Source organism: Eptesicus fuscus, chromosome 6, assembly GCF_027574615.1.
Source record: "Eptesicus fuscus isolate TK198812 chromosome 6, DD_ASM_mEF_20220401, whole genome shotgun sequence".
NCBI classification, from domain to species: domain Eukaryota; kingdom Metazoa; phylum Chordata; class Mammalia; order Chiroptera; family Vespertilionidae; genus Eptesicus; species Eptesicus fuscus.
The window spans coordinates 59,134,188-59,149,091 of NC_072478.1; the positions used below are offsets into that span (position 1 = coordinate 59,134,188).

Here is a 14,904-nt window from a genome sequence, read left to right on the forward strand (position 1 = left end):
CAATGCATAAAAGAATAGATGAAAGAGTAAATGGATGGATGAACGAAGCCAAGACACGCAGATCAGTTAGGAGACTGTTGCAACAGTCTAGCACAGTGCTTCTCAACCTTTCTAATGCCGCGACCCTTTAATACAGTTCCTCATGTTGTGGTGACCCCCAACCATAGAATTATTTTCGTTGCTACTTCATAACTGTAATTTTGCTACTGTTAATGAATTGTAATGTAAATACCTGTGTTTTCCGATGGTCTTAGGCTCTACAGCAGCGATGGTCTTAGGCTCTACAGCAGCGGTTCTCAGGTTGAGAACCGCTAGCAGGGTAGCCTAAGACCATCGGAAAACACAGATATTTACATTACGATTCATAACAGTAGCAAAATTACAGTTATGAAGTAGCAACGAAAATAATTCTATGGTTGGGGGTCACCACAACATGAGGAACTGCATTAAAGGATTGTGGCATTAGGAAGGTTGAAAACTGGTCTAGCAAGAGATAATGGTATCCTGGCCAAGGATAGTAGCAGTGAGGTTGGAAGTGAGTCAGTATATTAGAGTGATAGTTTGTATGCAGAATCCATAGGACTTGGTGATTGGTGATATGAGGTGTTTCAAGAAGAATGCTCAAGTTTCTGATTTGGGTAACTGGGTAGTACTGAGATAGGAACATGGGTGAGGACCAGGTTTGAGTAGTAAAAGATAATCAGCTCAGTGTTGAGTTTTAGATGCCCAAGAAACATCTGGTAAGAAAGCATTGGAGTTAGTGGAGCTCAGCAGAGAAGGGAGGACTGAATATGTTGTTATGAGGTCACCAGCCTAGAGAAGTTAGTGGAAGCGGTTGTGATGGGTGAAATCATCTAGTCTAGGGTGTAGAATGGGTAGGGGGGGAAAAGCTTAAGATCGAACAATGAAGAATTCCATCATTTAAAGGAAAGAAAGAATAATACATAGGAAGCCGAAGAGGAGCAGGTGGTGAGACAGGAGGAAATCCAAGAAAGCGTGAGAGCATGGAAACCAACGGAGGCATGCCCTTGGGCAGCGGGGGCTACTGTATCACAAGGTGCTGGGAGGTCTTGTAAAATAAGAACTCAAAGGAAGTTTGGGGTTGTGTTAACCGTTCATCTTCATTTCTACGCTAGTTAGTAAATGTGTTAACTTTTCTATTCTTTGAGGACTTTTATTGTTCTTTAAAAATATTGTTGATTTAATTCCTTAATGTTCTCAATGAAGAGGTGACACGAATTTAAGTTAAGTGTTAACATCTTCCTCAAGTAGGAAGATGTTAACACTTTGGTCCAAGTCTCATGTTTAGCATTCAGTTGAAAATAGTAATAGATGATTCTTTCTCACTCTCCAATCTTTAGTTTGTTTTCTGTCTCTTTGCTTTGTGAGCTCTGCTTCTTAGAAGTTAGTGGACAGCAATATATTTCAGCACGCTGAAAGAGTAAACTATGAGCTGGAGATTTAGTCTTTCTCTTCCCTATCTCTTTTCCAGCTCCAAGAGACTGTGAAAAGGAAGTTGGAAGGAGCCCGATCACCACTTAATGGAGACCAGCAGAATGGTGCTTGCGATGGGAGTTTTTCTCCAACCAGCAAGCGAATACGAAAGGACATTCCCCCAGGGATGGAAGCCATCAACAGTTTGCCCAACAACATGCCACTGCCTTCAGCTTCTCCTCTGCACCAACTTGACCTGAAGCCTTCTTTGCCCTTGCAAAACAGCGGGACTCACACTCCTGGACTCCTAGAAGACCTAAGTAAGAATGGTAGACTCCCAGAGATTAAACTTCAGCCTGTTAATGGTTGTAGTGACCTGGAAGATAGCTTCACCATCTTGCAGAACAAGGACCTCAAACAAGAACCTCTAGACGACCCTACTTGCATAGACACATCAGAAACATCTCTTTCAAATCAGAACAAGCTGTTCTCAGATATTAACCTGAATGACCAGGAGTGGCAAGAATTAATTGATGAGCTGGCCAACACGGTTCCTGAAGATGACATACAGGACCTGTTCAATGAAGACTTTGAAGAGAAGAAGGAGCCCGAATTCTCGCAGCCAGCGACGGAGACCCCTCTCTCCCAGGAAAGTGTGAGTGTGAAGAGCGACCCCTCTCACTCTCCTTTTACACATATCTCCATGGGATCTCCCCAGACAAGGCCTTCTTCTTCTGGTCCTCCCTTTTCCAACGTCTCCACAGCCACCAGTTTACCTTCTGTTGCCAACACTCCTGCAGCTCCGAACCCCGCCAGCTCTCCAGCAAACTGTGCGGTCCAGTCCCCGCCAACTCCAAACCCAGCCCACACCCCGGGCCAAGCTCCACCTCGGCCTGGCAATGGTTATCTCCTCAATCCGGCAGCAGTGTCGGTAACTGGCTCGGGGTCAGGGCCAGGGGCTGTGCCCAGCTCCGACATGTCTCCAGCGGAGCAGCTCAAACAGATGGCAGCGCAGCAACAGCAGAGGGCCAAGCTCATGCAGCAGCAGCAGCAGCAGCACCCAAACCAGACTTCCAGCTGGTCCCCGTTAGGGCCTCCATCCAGTCCATACGGCGCAGCTTTCACTGCAGAAAAACCAAATAGCCCCATGATGTACCCCCAAGCCTTTAACAACCAAAACCCCATAGTGCCTCCCATGGCAAACAACCTGCAGAAGACGACAATGAATAACTACCTCCCGCAGAATCACATGAACATGATCAATCAGCAGCCAAATAACTTGGGTACCAACTCCTTAAACAAACAGCACAACCTTCTCTCTTACGGCAACACTAAGCCTCTGACCCATTTCAATGCGGACTTGAGTCAGAGAATGACGCCGCCCATGGCCAATCCCAACAAAAGCCCCCTGATGCCCTACATCCAGCAGCAGCCGCCACAGCAGCAGCAGCAGCCGCAGCTCCAGGCTCCCAGGGCGCACCTGAGTGAGGACCAGAAACGCATGCTTCTCATGAAGCAGAAAGGAGTGATGAACCAGCCCCTGGCGTACGCTGCACTGCCATCCCACGGTCAGGTAGGTGTGAAAGCGACGCCCACCTTGCGCCGTGCCCGTGGTACATTTCCGACTGTCCACGTGTGATGCTTTGGCATCAGGAGGGTTTAATTGCCTGCGGAAATGCTTCCTACACATCCTCATGGGGTTGTCAGGTTTGGGTTTGGGGGTTTTTTCCTTCCTTTTCTCTGAGAGATGGAAAAGGTTAGCCCGATTAACTTGCCTGTATTTGAATGCCGGGGAATCAAACTTCTTTCATTCCCAGCAGCAGATAAGAAATGAAAAATTACATAAGGTCCTCACTCTGGGGGAGGCAGTGCTGTCGCGGTCCCAGGGCCAGAGCTGGTCTCCTTATCTCCCGGGTCGTTCAGTCCTACACGCAGCCCAGTGAGAAGGCCAGAGCCTGTGGGGGTCTCTACAACAGTTGGATGAAGCCCTCAACAGCCTTTGCCTAGCTTTCGGAGTTATGAATCCTGGACATTTGGGTTCTTGATGTTCAATTCTGGGAGAGTTTTCTGTATTTTCAGAGTGAACTGCAGGATAGATTTTTGTAGGATTTGTCGCTGAACTAAGGCAATTAGAAGCTGCTTTAAGCTCGTGACGTGGGAGTGCAGTCAAACCTCTCCAGTTTATTCAGCTCTAATTCAGGGAAATTTGATGGTGACTGTACCTTAGTATCCAAATAAGCTCTCCTCTCTCCCACTTCCCGGCTTCCTGGTTTGGACAGCAGGGAATAGATCCATGGAAAAAATGAGTGTCAGCCAATGGGGAGTGAATGCTCATTGATAAGCATTCACCTCCTCATCCTGACCACTGTGGCAACCGGCAAAGCTCCTTCAATGTATCACTTCCTCTACCTAGAAGGAGAGGAGAGTGGGGAAGTGCATTGTTCTACTGCCCTTCTCCATACACGGGTGAATTTCTGAGCCGCCACTGTCCTGGCTACTGCTGTTTTGTGCCCTAGTCCTCGCAGGATGCCGACATTTGCATTGCAGTTGGAGGTTTTGCAGAAAAGTCTTTGCTTTAAGGGCCCTCGTGTGCATGCAGGTTCTAACTAGTGCTCGGATGTGTATCCACAGTTGGATGCATCAGAAGTAATGCAGGCAGATCTTGCATCACTAGGCAACTGCTTGCATCTTCTATCTCCTGGTGTGACCCCCCTCCCGCCTCCTATCCACCCAACCGCCCTAAGCTTGACAGAGGCCACAGAGCTGGCAGTGGTGCCGGCCTGCAGAGACAGGCCTGAGCTCTGTGGCTTGGTTCCTGTCCTTCACAGCCTTCCAATCCCAAAACTTCACAGTGGTTTCTTGTCTGCACATGCCAGCCGGCTCTAAAGAAATTCTGTCTGGCCAAAACCGGTTTGGCTCGGTGGATAGAGCGTCGGCCTGCGGACTGAAGGGTCCCAGGTTCGATTCCGGTCAAGGGCATGTACATTGGTTGCGGGCACATCCCCGGTAGGGGGTGTGCAGGAGGCAGCTGGTCGATGTTTCTCTCTCATCGATGTTTCTAGCTTTCTATCCCTCTCCCTTCCTCTCTGTAAAAAATCAATAAAAAATATATTTAAAAAATAAAAAAAAAAAAAAAGAAAAAAGAAATTCTGTCTGGAGAAATAAAAATGTAGCTTGGTTTACGTCAACTGCAATCAGTCGCAGGTAGGAAAACATCAATGATATGTGAACTTTTATGTATTATTTTGGTTTTATTAATACACACACACACACACACACACACACACACACACACACACCATTGGAAAGGTGTAACATTTCATACACTTCAGTATTAAGTTCTGAAGCAGGCAAAAATGTAGGCAGTACATAGGGATGTTTGTTGAAGCCTGGCGCATCCGAGGTTTATGAGATCGCAAGCTGTCAGAATGGTCTCGTCTTCATCTTAATGTAAATTGCGCTTCTACATATGTCAGCTACAGTAAAATATCTCCTCCGAGCCAGACCAAAGATGATTAATTCTAATTCCCAGGCTCTGCAGACATGTGGGTGCAGTGTGAGCCCATCCTCACCACCCCTCCTCCCCCCCACCAACTGAATATCTTTTGAAATTTGCTAACTTGGGATGAAGTTCTTTTCTTTGCTGGGACATGAATTTTAAAGGTGCTTATTTCAGGTCCTTACGCTTGCCTCACTATGAGTAACTGAGGCCTTAAGCTACAGAGCTCATGTTTGGAAAGAGCTCAGTCAGGTGAAGAAATGAAGGTGATGGTTTCCTGGACTAAATCTATGGGCTTGTCCTCTGGTCCTTACATCTCACGAGGTACTTTCAGGATAGACAGAATCTGCGTTCTTGAGGCCTCGTTAGAATAATCACTTCTTAACCTCATACAGAGCCATCAAGCAAAAGCATGCTTTTTAATGAAATATTAACTCACCACTGTTTGAAACAAGCTTCAAAATACACATATAAACATGTGAATATCCTTCTGCAAACATACTAGTTATTTCATGCTTTTATCTGATTGTGGAGCAGTATTTACATAGCTCTCAGAATCATTCATTTGCACTCTATGAGAGTACATGGCACAAAGACATGCACGAATTACAAGCAAGACATAAAATGTAATTATACGTAGGTGTAGTTCAAATTTGTTTTCTGCTGTTGCTAGTGAAAATTCACTTTATTCTTTGTTGGCCACAAGGACCATGAGCAACACTTAGATTTAATGAATGACTTGAGCACCAAAGCCACTAATACTAGAACATTGATTTCAACATAATTATCTTATATAGATGTTTACTTACTTGGGACAATTGCAGAAAATGCAGTTCCTCTCAGAAATGAACAGAAATTCACGCAGTTCCTAGATATTTCAAAAAAGAGGGAACCAAACCTAGAAAGCATCCAAGATGAACTTTTTTTCAAAATTTTGAGTATGTTTTATCAAGAAATTTCACTTCTCAGAATTCATCTAGTATTCCTTATAATTAGAGAATTGAGCAAAGATTTATGTACAAAGATTATGTGCAGGGTGTTAATTACAATAGTAGAAAATTGCAACCAAAATAAGAATTTTGGAAAAATAATGGACATGAAAACCATGTTATTGAGTTATTATCATGTGGAAATGCTCATAGGAAGAGTGAAGTAAGCAGATCGATCATATGACAGCTTGTATATTACAATCCAGACTGTGTTTTTAATACATATAAAAAAATACTGAATAACTAAAATAGTAAGAATGGTATATTTGGTTGGTAAAATTATGAGTGATTACTGGTTTCCCTCCATAATTTACCAAGTTTTCTGTCATACCTGTATATTAATTCTACCATCAGGAAAGATAGTTTTTAAGGAAGGAAAATCCCCTATTTTAAAGAAGTTTATACTATGCTAATTATTTTTTAAAACATTCTTATTTTTTTCAATTTGCCAGTTGGAGTGAGATGGGGCCATTATTTTTTTTTAAATATATTTTATTGATTTTTTACAGAGAGGAAGAGAGAGGGATAGAGAGTTAGAAACATCGATGAGAGAGAAACATCGATCAGCTGCCTCTTGCACACCCCCTACTGGGGATGTGCCTGCAACCAAGGTACATGCCCTTGACCGGAATCGAACCTGGGACCCTTGAGTCCGAAGGCCGACGCTCTATCCACTGAGCCAAACCGGTTTCGGCTGGGGCCATTATTTTTTACTCATTTACATATAGTATTAGTTATGGACCCCTGCTTTAGCAGATAGTTCCAAAACCCTTCTCCTCACACTCTCCTCTTCTTTTTTTCTCTCCACCTTCTCTTCTCACTCCTGTCATCTGCTCTGAATTCTTATAAAATCTCAGCTAAGATAGCGACAATGAAAGTATCAGTGAAACTGCCACCATTATGAACTTTCAATTCTTCTCTGGATTATGTTCTCGTATTAATTCTTTGATCATTTATCCTTTCCCTTTTTCTCGTATTGTACTTTCTGGGCTACTCTCTAATTTTTTAAATATGTGATTCTGTGATGAAATAACCAGAACTTACTTTGGCCATGTCTATCTGTTATTTTTTTTTGTTTCTCGAGATATCTCTCTCTCTCTCTCTCTCTCTCTCTCTCTCTCTCTCTCTCTCTCTCTCACACACACACACACAGTACTTGACACTGCATCTTAAACATTAGGATGTTTAATAAATCATTAAACATGGTCATTATCAATGTTCGGAACAAAAGTATGTTTGCAGTGGAGTCTCAGCTCCAGTGGAGAGAGCATTAGCACAAATAACACAGAGCTGCTTTTGAGATCAAACAGAAGAACTGGAAAGGCAAGTCTGAAAGGGATCCTTTGATAGCAGGTGGTTATCTTGAGCCAGTGGAACAACAGTGAGATTGCAGGAAAGGCAAACTTGGTCTCTGTGTCTGACAAACAGAAACAGTGGACCAACTCTGAAAGGAGGGGGTCAAGCAAGTTACACGCACCCAGAGCCCAGGGGTACCTTTTACACGGAACGGTGGAAAGTGAATCATTTCCAAGGTGTGATGTTCATTTTTAGTAGTTGCAATAATAGGACTAGACTCAAACTTTTTAAACAGGGAGCCAGTTCACTGTCCCTCAGACCGTTGGAGGGCCGGACTATAGTTTAAAAAAAACTATGAACAAATTCCTATGCTCACTGCACATATCTTATTTTGCAGTAAAAAAACAAAACGGTAAAAACACCCGCATGTGGCCCGCGGGCCATAGTTTGAGGACGCCTAGACTAGAGAATAGGATGACTATGCTACTTTATTAATACTTTGCATGCTGTTTGTGGTATATGGCTGTGTATATCAGAATGAGTACATGTGTTCTCATGTTTTATAGAATGTTTTTACTTTTCCATTTAATTTTACCAAAATTTGTTGGGCACCATGTGAGGTGTCTCATTGTAAAATTTTTAACCATAAAATCTCCCAAAAAAAACAGAGCTCCAATTTTAACAGCCATCATAGGAATCCCTTTGAAGATACATTTTCCTTAACTTTAACAACTTGGAGTCCTTTCTTTCGTTTCGCGCACGCGCATGTGTGTGTGTGATTATTTTATCCAAATAATATATGACAAAGCTCAGAAAGTCAAATAGGGCCAGAAGGCTTGTAATGAGGAGGAGGAGCTTCCCAATGTGACTTCCTTATTTCTGCTTCCCAAGGTGACCACTTCAATTCATTAAGTCGTTTTCTCTCATTTACTCCATGGACTGCTGTTTCTCAATATGTCAGTTATTTGATTCTATAAAAGATGAAGCTTCAGCTCACTTACACTACCTCCTCACAAACACAACCCCCTCCACACACCGAATCTCTTTTTTTCTTTGCCCCATACTCTCAGTATAGCTAGATATATTACAAATCAGGATTTTTAAAGTATTTCATATCTACATGACTGATGTTTGAATAGTGCCTCACAGTTTAGCTGTGTAGCATGTTATGATTGTATTTACTTTCTTGTAAGACTTTTTGTTTTCCCTGGAATTAATAACTGCCTCTTTTTTAAAAAATTGGTGTTGTTTCTGCACTTACCCTCAATCTATCCTCAAACTTTTCTGACTCTGTAAAACTTTCAATGGGATTAAACACATCAGATCATCTATTTTTATTGCATTTTCTTTTCTTTTTTCTCTCTCCTTCCCTCTCCCCCGTCACTTTTCTCTCTCTTTCTTTCTAAATCTCTCCCCCTTCTCTCTCTCTTCCCCACCTCAATCTCTTTCTCCCTCCCTCTCCCTTTCTCTCTTCTCCCTCAATCTCTTTCTCTCTCTTTCCCTCCCCCTCTCCTTCAGTGTCTGTCCTGAAGGCTTACACCCTCTTGCTCCACTCTTCTCTCCTGTAGTTCTCTTGTTCTGCTGCTTAAATGCCTTTCTTCATGGTCCTGTGGCTTTCATAATACCCAGTGACATTCGGATTCCCCCATTCTATGGGTGTGACCTGTTTTTTCACTCTGGGAGCTTTTTAGATCTTCTCTCTATCCCTGAAAGTCATGATGATCTATTTCTTCACTCACTCTGTCTGGTTCTATGAATTTTTACCAAAAAACTTGGAAACATGTATCCTTAAGATTTGGGATATGTTCTCTTGTTTTAATCATTTCTTCTTTTCCCTTTCTCTTTATTAACTTTCTGGAACTTTTATTTATCATGTATTGGACCTCCCGATTGTTCTCTAATTTTCATCTTTCTATATTTTTATCCTTTCTTTCTTCATCTCTAAAACTAAACATTTCATTTATCAGCCTTATCCTCCATCTCTAAAACTAAACATTTCATTTTATTTATCAGCCTTATCCTCCATCTCTAAAACTAAACATTTCATTTTATTTATCACACTTAAAATTTCCATAGCCTCTTTCTTGTTCTCTGATGTAGCCCTTTTGATCTAAGGATATTAATGATCATTTTTAGATTAAGTTTTCTTGTGTCCCCCATTACCTGTTTCTCCCAAGCACCTTTTTCATATGCTCATTTTATTTTATTTTTTCTTTCATGTTAGAAACTTTTCTCAAATGTCTGTTTATTTTATTTTATTTTTTTTTAAACATGTTTTTATTGATTTTTAGAGAGAGAGGAGGAGGGGAGAAGGAGAAAGAGATAGAAACATGGATGAGAGAGAAACATCGATGAGCTGCCTCCTACACTCCCCCTACTAAAGTGCTGTCTTAACATAAAATTTACATGTGCCAAACACGTGCTCTAAAGAATCCCAGGCATGTGCTGTGTGACTGGGAATCTAACCATTGAACTCTTGGTGCATGGATTAATGCTCAACCACTGAGCCATACCAGCTGGGCTGTTTAGTTTATTTTAAGAGGGAGGCAAAATAAAGCTAAGTAGTTGCTCTCTGTCCTTCCACAAGGCCTGTCAACTGTTGGCTTTGCTCTAGGGGGGTTGGGCTAGAACCCAGCCATCTCACTGGATCACTGTCTGTAGACTTTTTCCCCAAAGACCAAACAGAAAAGACTCCGTCCATCTCATTACTGAGAGTTGTAAATCTGCAGGCTGGCTTTCTGGAGCTTAGCAGAGGAATGGAGTTAGTAGGTGATGGTGTTAGTGAAGGATGTCTCACCAAATAAAGGCAATGTAGACTTTCACTTAATCTCCCTGTGTTTGCATGGCTCCTTGCCCACCTCAGCTAGGGCTGGGATGCAGGATTCCAGAGCTTTGTGGCTTAGTCTCTCCAGAGAGTCATACACCTTCCTTCTTCCAGTCTGGGAGGTGTCTGGTCCACCTCTTAATTAAAGAGGACTTTAGCCAGCCCTCCTTTATTTTTTTATTTTTATTTATTTTTAAGTATATTTTATTGATTTCTTACAGAGAGGAAGGGAGAAGGATAGAGAGGTAGAAACATCGATGAGAGAGAAACATCGACCAGCTGCCTCCTGCACACCCCCTACCGGGAATGTGCCCGCAACCAAGGTACATGCCCTTGACCGGAATCGAACCTGGGACCTTTCAGTCCACAGGCCGACGCTCTAGCCACTGAGCCAAACTGGTTTCGGCAGCCAGCCCTCCTTTAGTGTGCAGCCCACCCCCACCTGGCCTCCGGAGGTGCTTCTGGGTCCTGAGATGCTAGAGCATTCCTCAGCTTGAGCCGTCTTGTTTTATTTGGGCCTTCCCTTACCGCAGGATCAGAGTCAGCTTTCTCTGAGCCTCCAAGTCATTTGCCACTCAGCCACCTGATTTTCATCTTCTAAAATTTGGTTGACATCTCTCGATTGCTATTTCTATCTCCATCCTCTTTGTCCTTGAATATTTGTATTGTTTTTATTCCTTTATTGTCGTTGTACCGGGGCATTGAAGAAAGCTAAGGTTAAGGTGGGTGTTCAGTCCACTAGAGGCCCTTTCGGTGACTTTCGCCATCTATCCGAATATCAAATATTATCTAATAATGAAATTTATGTTTTACAGTAAATTTCACACTATTGCTTCTAACCTGTTGGCCTGTGTTAGAGCTGGCTTCATAAAACGTAAAGTGCTGTCTTAACATAAAATTTACATGTGCCAAACACGTGCTCTAAAGGATAGCAGTGTCAACATGATCAGCATGCGGTGTCAGAATAAGGTCTTGTAGTTATAACCACTGAGTAGTTTTTAGAATCTTGAAAATATTGACTTACTTCAAGGACTATAAAAACAATTTAGGTTCCCTGACCCTGACTAAGCCAATAGTATCTGGCAACTCAGATGCAAAGTAAAATATTGACAGAACACTCATCGCGGCCTGAACCCAGGGCCACCCAGCTGAGGGGAGAGCAGTGGGCAGAACCGCTACAAAAATGCAGATAACAAGTGAAATGTTCTATTGGTCAGTATAACGGTCATTTCCGCACACATCCTGGCATATTTTGAAGATCCTGTCAGAGTCATAGAATTATGAGGCTAAGTGTAAACAGCGAAAAAGGAAACGTTCTGGGAAAGGAATTCATTTTATAACAGCATTGGGGAAGAAAGAGGTTTTAATTAGCCCCCTATGAGAATACTCTTTAAAGGTTTTGTGCACCAAGAGAGAGCTTACAACCCATCAAACAGTGTTTCTGAAACTTGCGGGCCTAGGAATCACCTGGGGAAATTGTTTAAGATGCAGGTAATCAGATTCTATTGCCGAAGGTTCAGAATCAGCAGGTCTGGAGCGGGGCCTGGGAATATGCATTTTAACAAGCAGTTCACCACCACTGTAACTGACATTTTAATTAAAGCAACCTGTATTTATTTCAATACTCAATATTTACAGCTGCTTAAATATGGCAGTGATTGTGTGTGGAACTATAAATTCTGTGAGGTCTAAGACTTGAATTATTTCAAGTAAGATGGGAAATTGTGGTTACTTGGTTTAATGAATTTCTTTTTTTATTAGGTCAGAGTAAAATTTTTTTAATTTATTTTTTTATTTTTTGATTACAGTTGACATTCACTATTATTCTGTATTAGTTTCAGATATTACAGCAAAGTGGTTGGAAAATCATGTATTTTACCAAGTAGTCCCCCCATTGCTTCAAGTACCCACCTGGCCCCACACGATATGATTGACTGTGTTCCCTATGCTGTAATCTCCATCTCTGTGACTATTCAGTAACTACCAATTTGCACTGCTTAATCCCTTCACCTTTTCCACCCGGCCCCCGCAACCCTCCTCCCCTCTGTCACTGTCAGTCTGTTCGCTGTATCTATGAATCTGTATTTATTTGTTTGTTTTGTTCATTAGATTCCACATATAAGTGAAATCATACGGTATTTGTCTTTCTCAGTCTGATTTATTTCACTGAACATAATAATCTCTAGGTTCACCCAGACTGATGCAAAAGGTAAGATTTTATTCTTTTTTATGGCTGAGTAGTATTCCATGGTATAGATGTACCACATGTTTTAATCCAATCATCTATCGATGGGCACTTTTGTGTTGCTTCTATATCTTGGCTATTGTAAATAACACTGCAATGAACATAGGGGTGAGGATCCTAGCTATGTTTTGTAAACCATAGAATCACTCCCGTTGGTTTTCTCAATAGGACAAAGCAGTCCATCCTCTCCTACCACAGTAAAGGGGGATTTGCCTTTGTCTCCAAGAGAGGATTGGTTATTCATTGCTCTGTATCCGTACCTACTGAGGGCACAGCCTTGTGAGTGCCGAGCTTCTCTCCTCAGATCTATAGGAAGAGAGACTGCCTGGAATAGAAAGCATGCACATTAAGGGAAGCACAAGGCTTCCTTAGGGCATCTTTGGGACAGCCTCCTCAGGGCAAGACTGCTCGCAGGCACATCGGTAGGGCCACAGCTTGGTGTTCTGTGTTCTGACACTTTCCGTCAAGGATAGCATCCAGGCACCTTTCCCAGATGCCTCTGGGCGTTGAGGAGGTGTTGCCTCGCCCAAATTCCTGATTTCATTTTACTTCTTGAGTCATAGATTCCCTTGCATCCAATGTCATCCCTGCACCCTAGGCTGCTGCCCAAATGCCCCCAATGGATTTCCAGTGCATCCGCATGTAAGAGGGTGGTCTGGCTCTATTTTTCTTGACAGGAGCCTACTAGCCTGTCACAAGTGCAGAAAATTGTGAAACTTGGCCAAGGATATCCTCCCCATGTATATTAACTCTTAAAATCTAAATATTATGGACTAAGAATGGGTACCATAATAATACTTTCTACAGGGGCTAGCAATGTGCAGCGTAATCGGGGTAATGCAGAGGCCTGCACATGAAGTCCATACAAAGCAGCAAATGGTTACGTCTGCGCTAAGGACCATGAGCAGAGAGAAGGCGAGGTCGGCAGAGCCTTGAATAGACAAGAGCAGCCTTCCAGGGGGAGATAAGCTTTGAGGTAGACCAAGCACAAGGGCGAGTTAGATGGGTGGAGGGTGGGTGGAAAGGCATTCTCGTGCAGGCAAAGGGTTGTTCCTAAAGTGGACCATGCAGAGGATAGCCAGGCTGCAGGGAAGGGTTCCAGGTGAGACCAGTGAGGTGAAATTTGAGAGAACAGTTGGGGGGCATTCTACTATTTGAAGTGTCAGATAGTAAGGGTCTATCTGGAAGGGACATTTAAATTTAAGAGGGAATGGGTACAGTGGCATTTAGAGGAAAGAAATAACAGAACTTGATGACTGAATATATGATAGGATGAAAGGGAAAGGAATCAAATGTTTATGATCATACTGGCTGGCGTGGCTCAGAGGTTGAGTGTCGAGCTATGAACCAGGAGGTCACGGTTCAATTCCTGGGTAGGGCACATGCCCGGGTCACGGGCTCGATCCCCAGTGTGGAGTGTGCAGGAGGCAGCTGATTAATGATTCTCTCTCATCATTGATGTTTCTAGTTCTCACTCCCTCTCCCTTCCTCTCTGAAAACAATTAAAAAGACATCTTTTAATCCACAAAAATTTTTCAATGAAAAAATGTTTATGATCATAAGGTGAAATATTAGGGTGGTATAATAGCTTTTGAAAGATGATGGTCATGTCATACAGAAATCTAAATTTCAATTCTTATCTGTGTTTAAAAGAAATTATTATTTATCTGATTCTTCTGACTCATATTTACCATTCGTTGAGATTCTTCTTGCACACTCCTCAAAACATGTGAAGCAAGCTCATAGGGATTTTTTTAAGTTTGCATTAAACAAAGCCACAAATAGCTACGCCCGTGTTTTATAGTTGGGCTTTTTGTTTTTACAAGTATTTATTTTTGAATAAAGTCATATTATTATAAACATGGTTGTTTTCATTAGTTGGAGTAGTAACAGGGTTTCATGTGTTTCTTTGCTTTCTATTTCTATCATAAGGATCGACTTGGTCACATCTTATCTGTTACTTGAAGAGAGCACTCTCTAAAGATGTTCTTGTGCAAGTACACGAGAGAAGCAGGGTGACAAGCTCTAAAACATACTATGTCATCATTCATTAACTATTCATAGCAATTCTGTGGTTTTCTACAGGTTGCAGAGCTTTTGGGGTTGAGGGAGAGCTCTTTTACTTTGCAAAGATAGTCTATTATATCTTGGCTCCTGAGCAAGTTTCTGTGGAATTAACCTTCTTTATGACACCAAATGGCTTGCATCGGACCCAGTACATAAAGAATCAAAATATCGCCATAGCCGGTGTGGCTCAGTTGGTTGGGCATTATCTTGTACCTGAAAAGGTTGCCAGTTTGATTCCAGTCAGGGCACATGCCTGGGGGCGGGGGGGGGGGCGTGCAGGAGGCAACAGATTGATGTTCTGCTCTCACATCAATGTTTCTCTTCCTCCCTCTACCTTACTCTCTCTCTAAAAATCAATAAAAGTATTTTTTTTAAAAAGATTCAAAATACTGTTCACGTTACATTTCTAATACATCATTGTTATTAGTTAATATGATACATGAAATCATGCAGGTTACCTATACATTTTTATTTCCTAAGCAGTAAATATTGACCCCAAATAGTATATAGACTGGTAATTCCCATTTAGTAATACTGTGATTTCCTAGAA

The 14,904-nt window shown here is 42.2% G+C and overlaps 1 protein-coding gene across 1 annotated transcript in view; it reads left to right on the forward strand.

Annotated features, from left to right (window-relative positions):
* MAML3 (mastermind like transcriptional coactivator 3) overlaps positions 1 to 14,904 on the forward strand; it is a 392,298-nt gene that overhangs the window by 232,243 nt on the left and 145,151 nt on the right. The window contains exon 2 of the mRNA XM_008143683.3: positions 1,493 to 3,007. Coding sequence (XP_008141905.2) covers positions 1,493 to 3,007 — 1,515 coding nt within the window. The remainder of the gene's footprint in view (positions 1 to 1,492; positions 3,008 to 14,904) is intronic.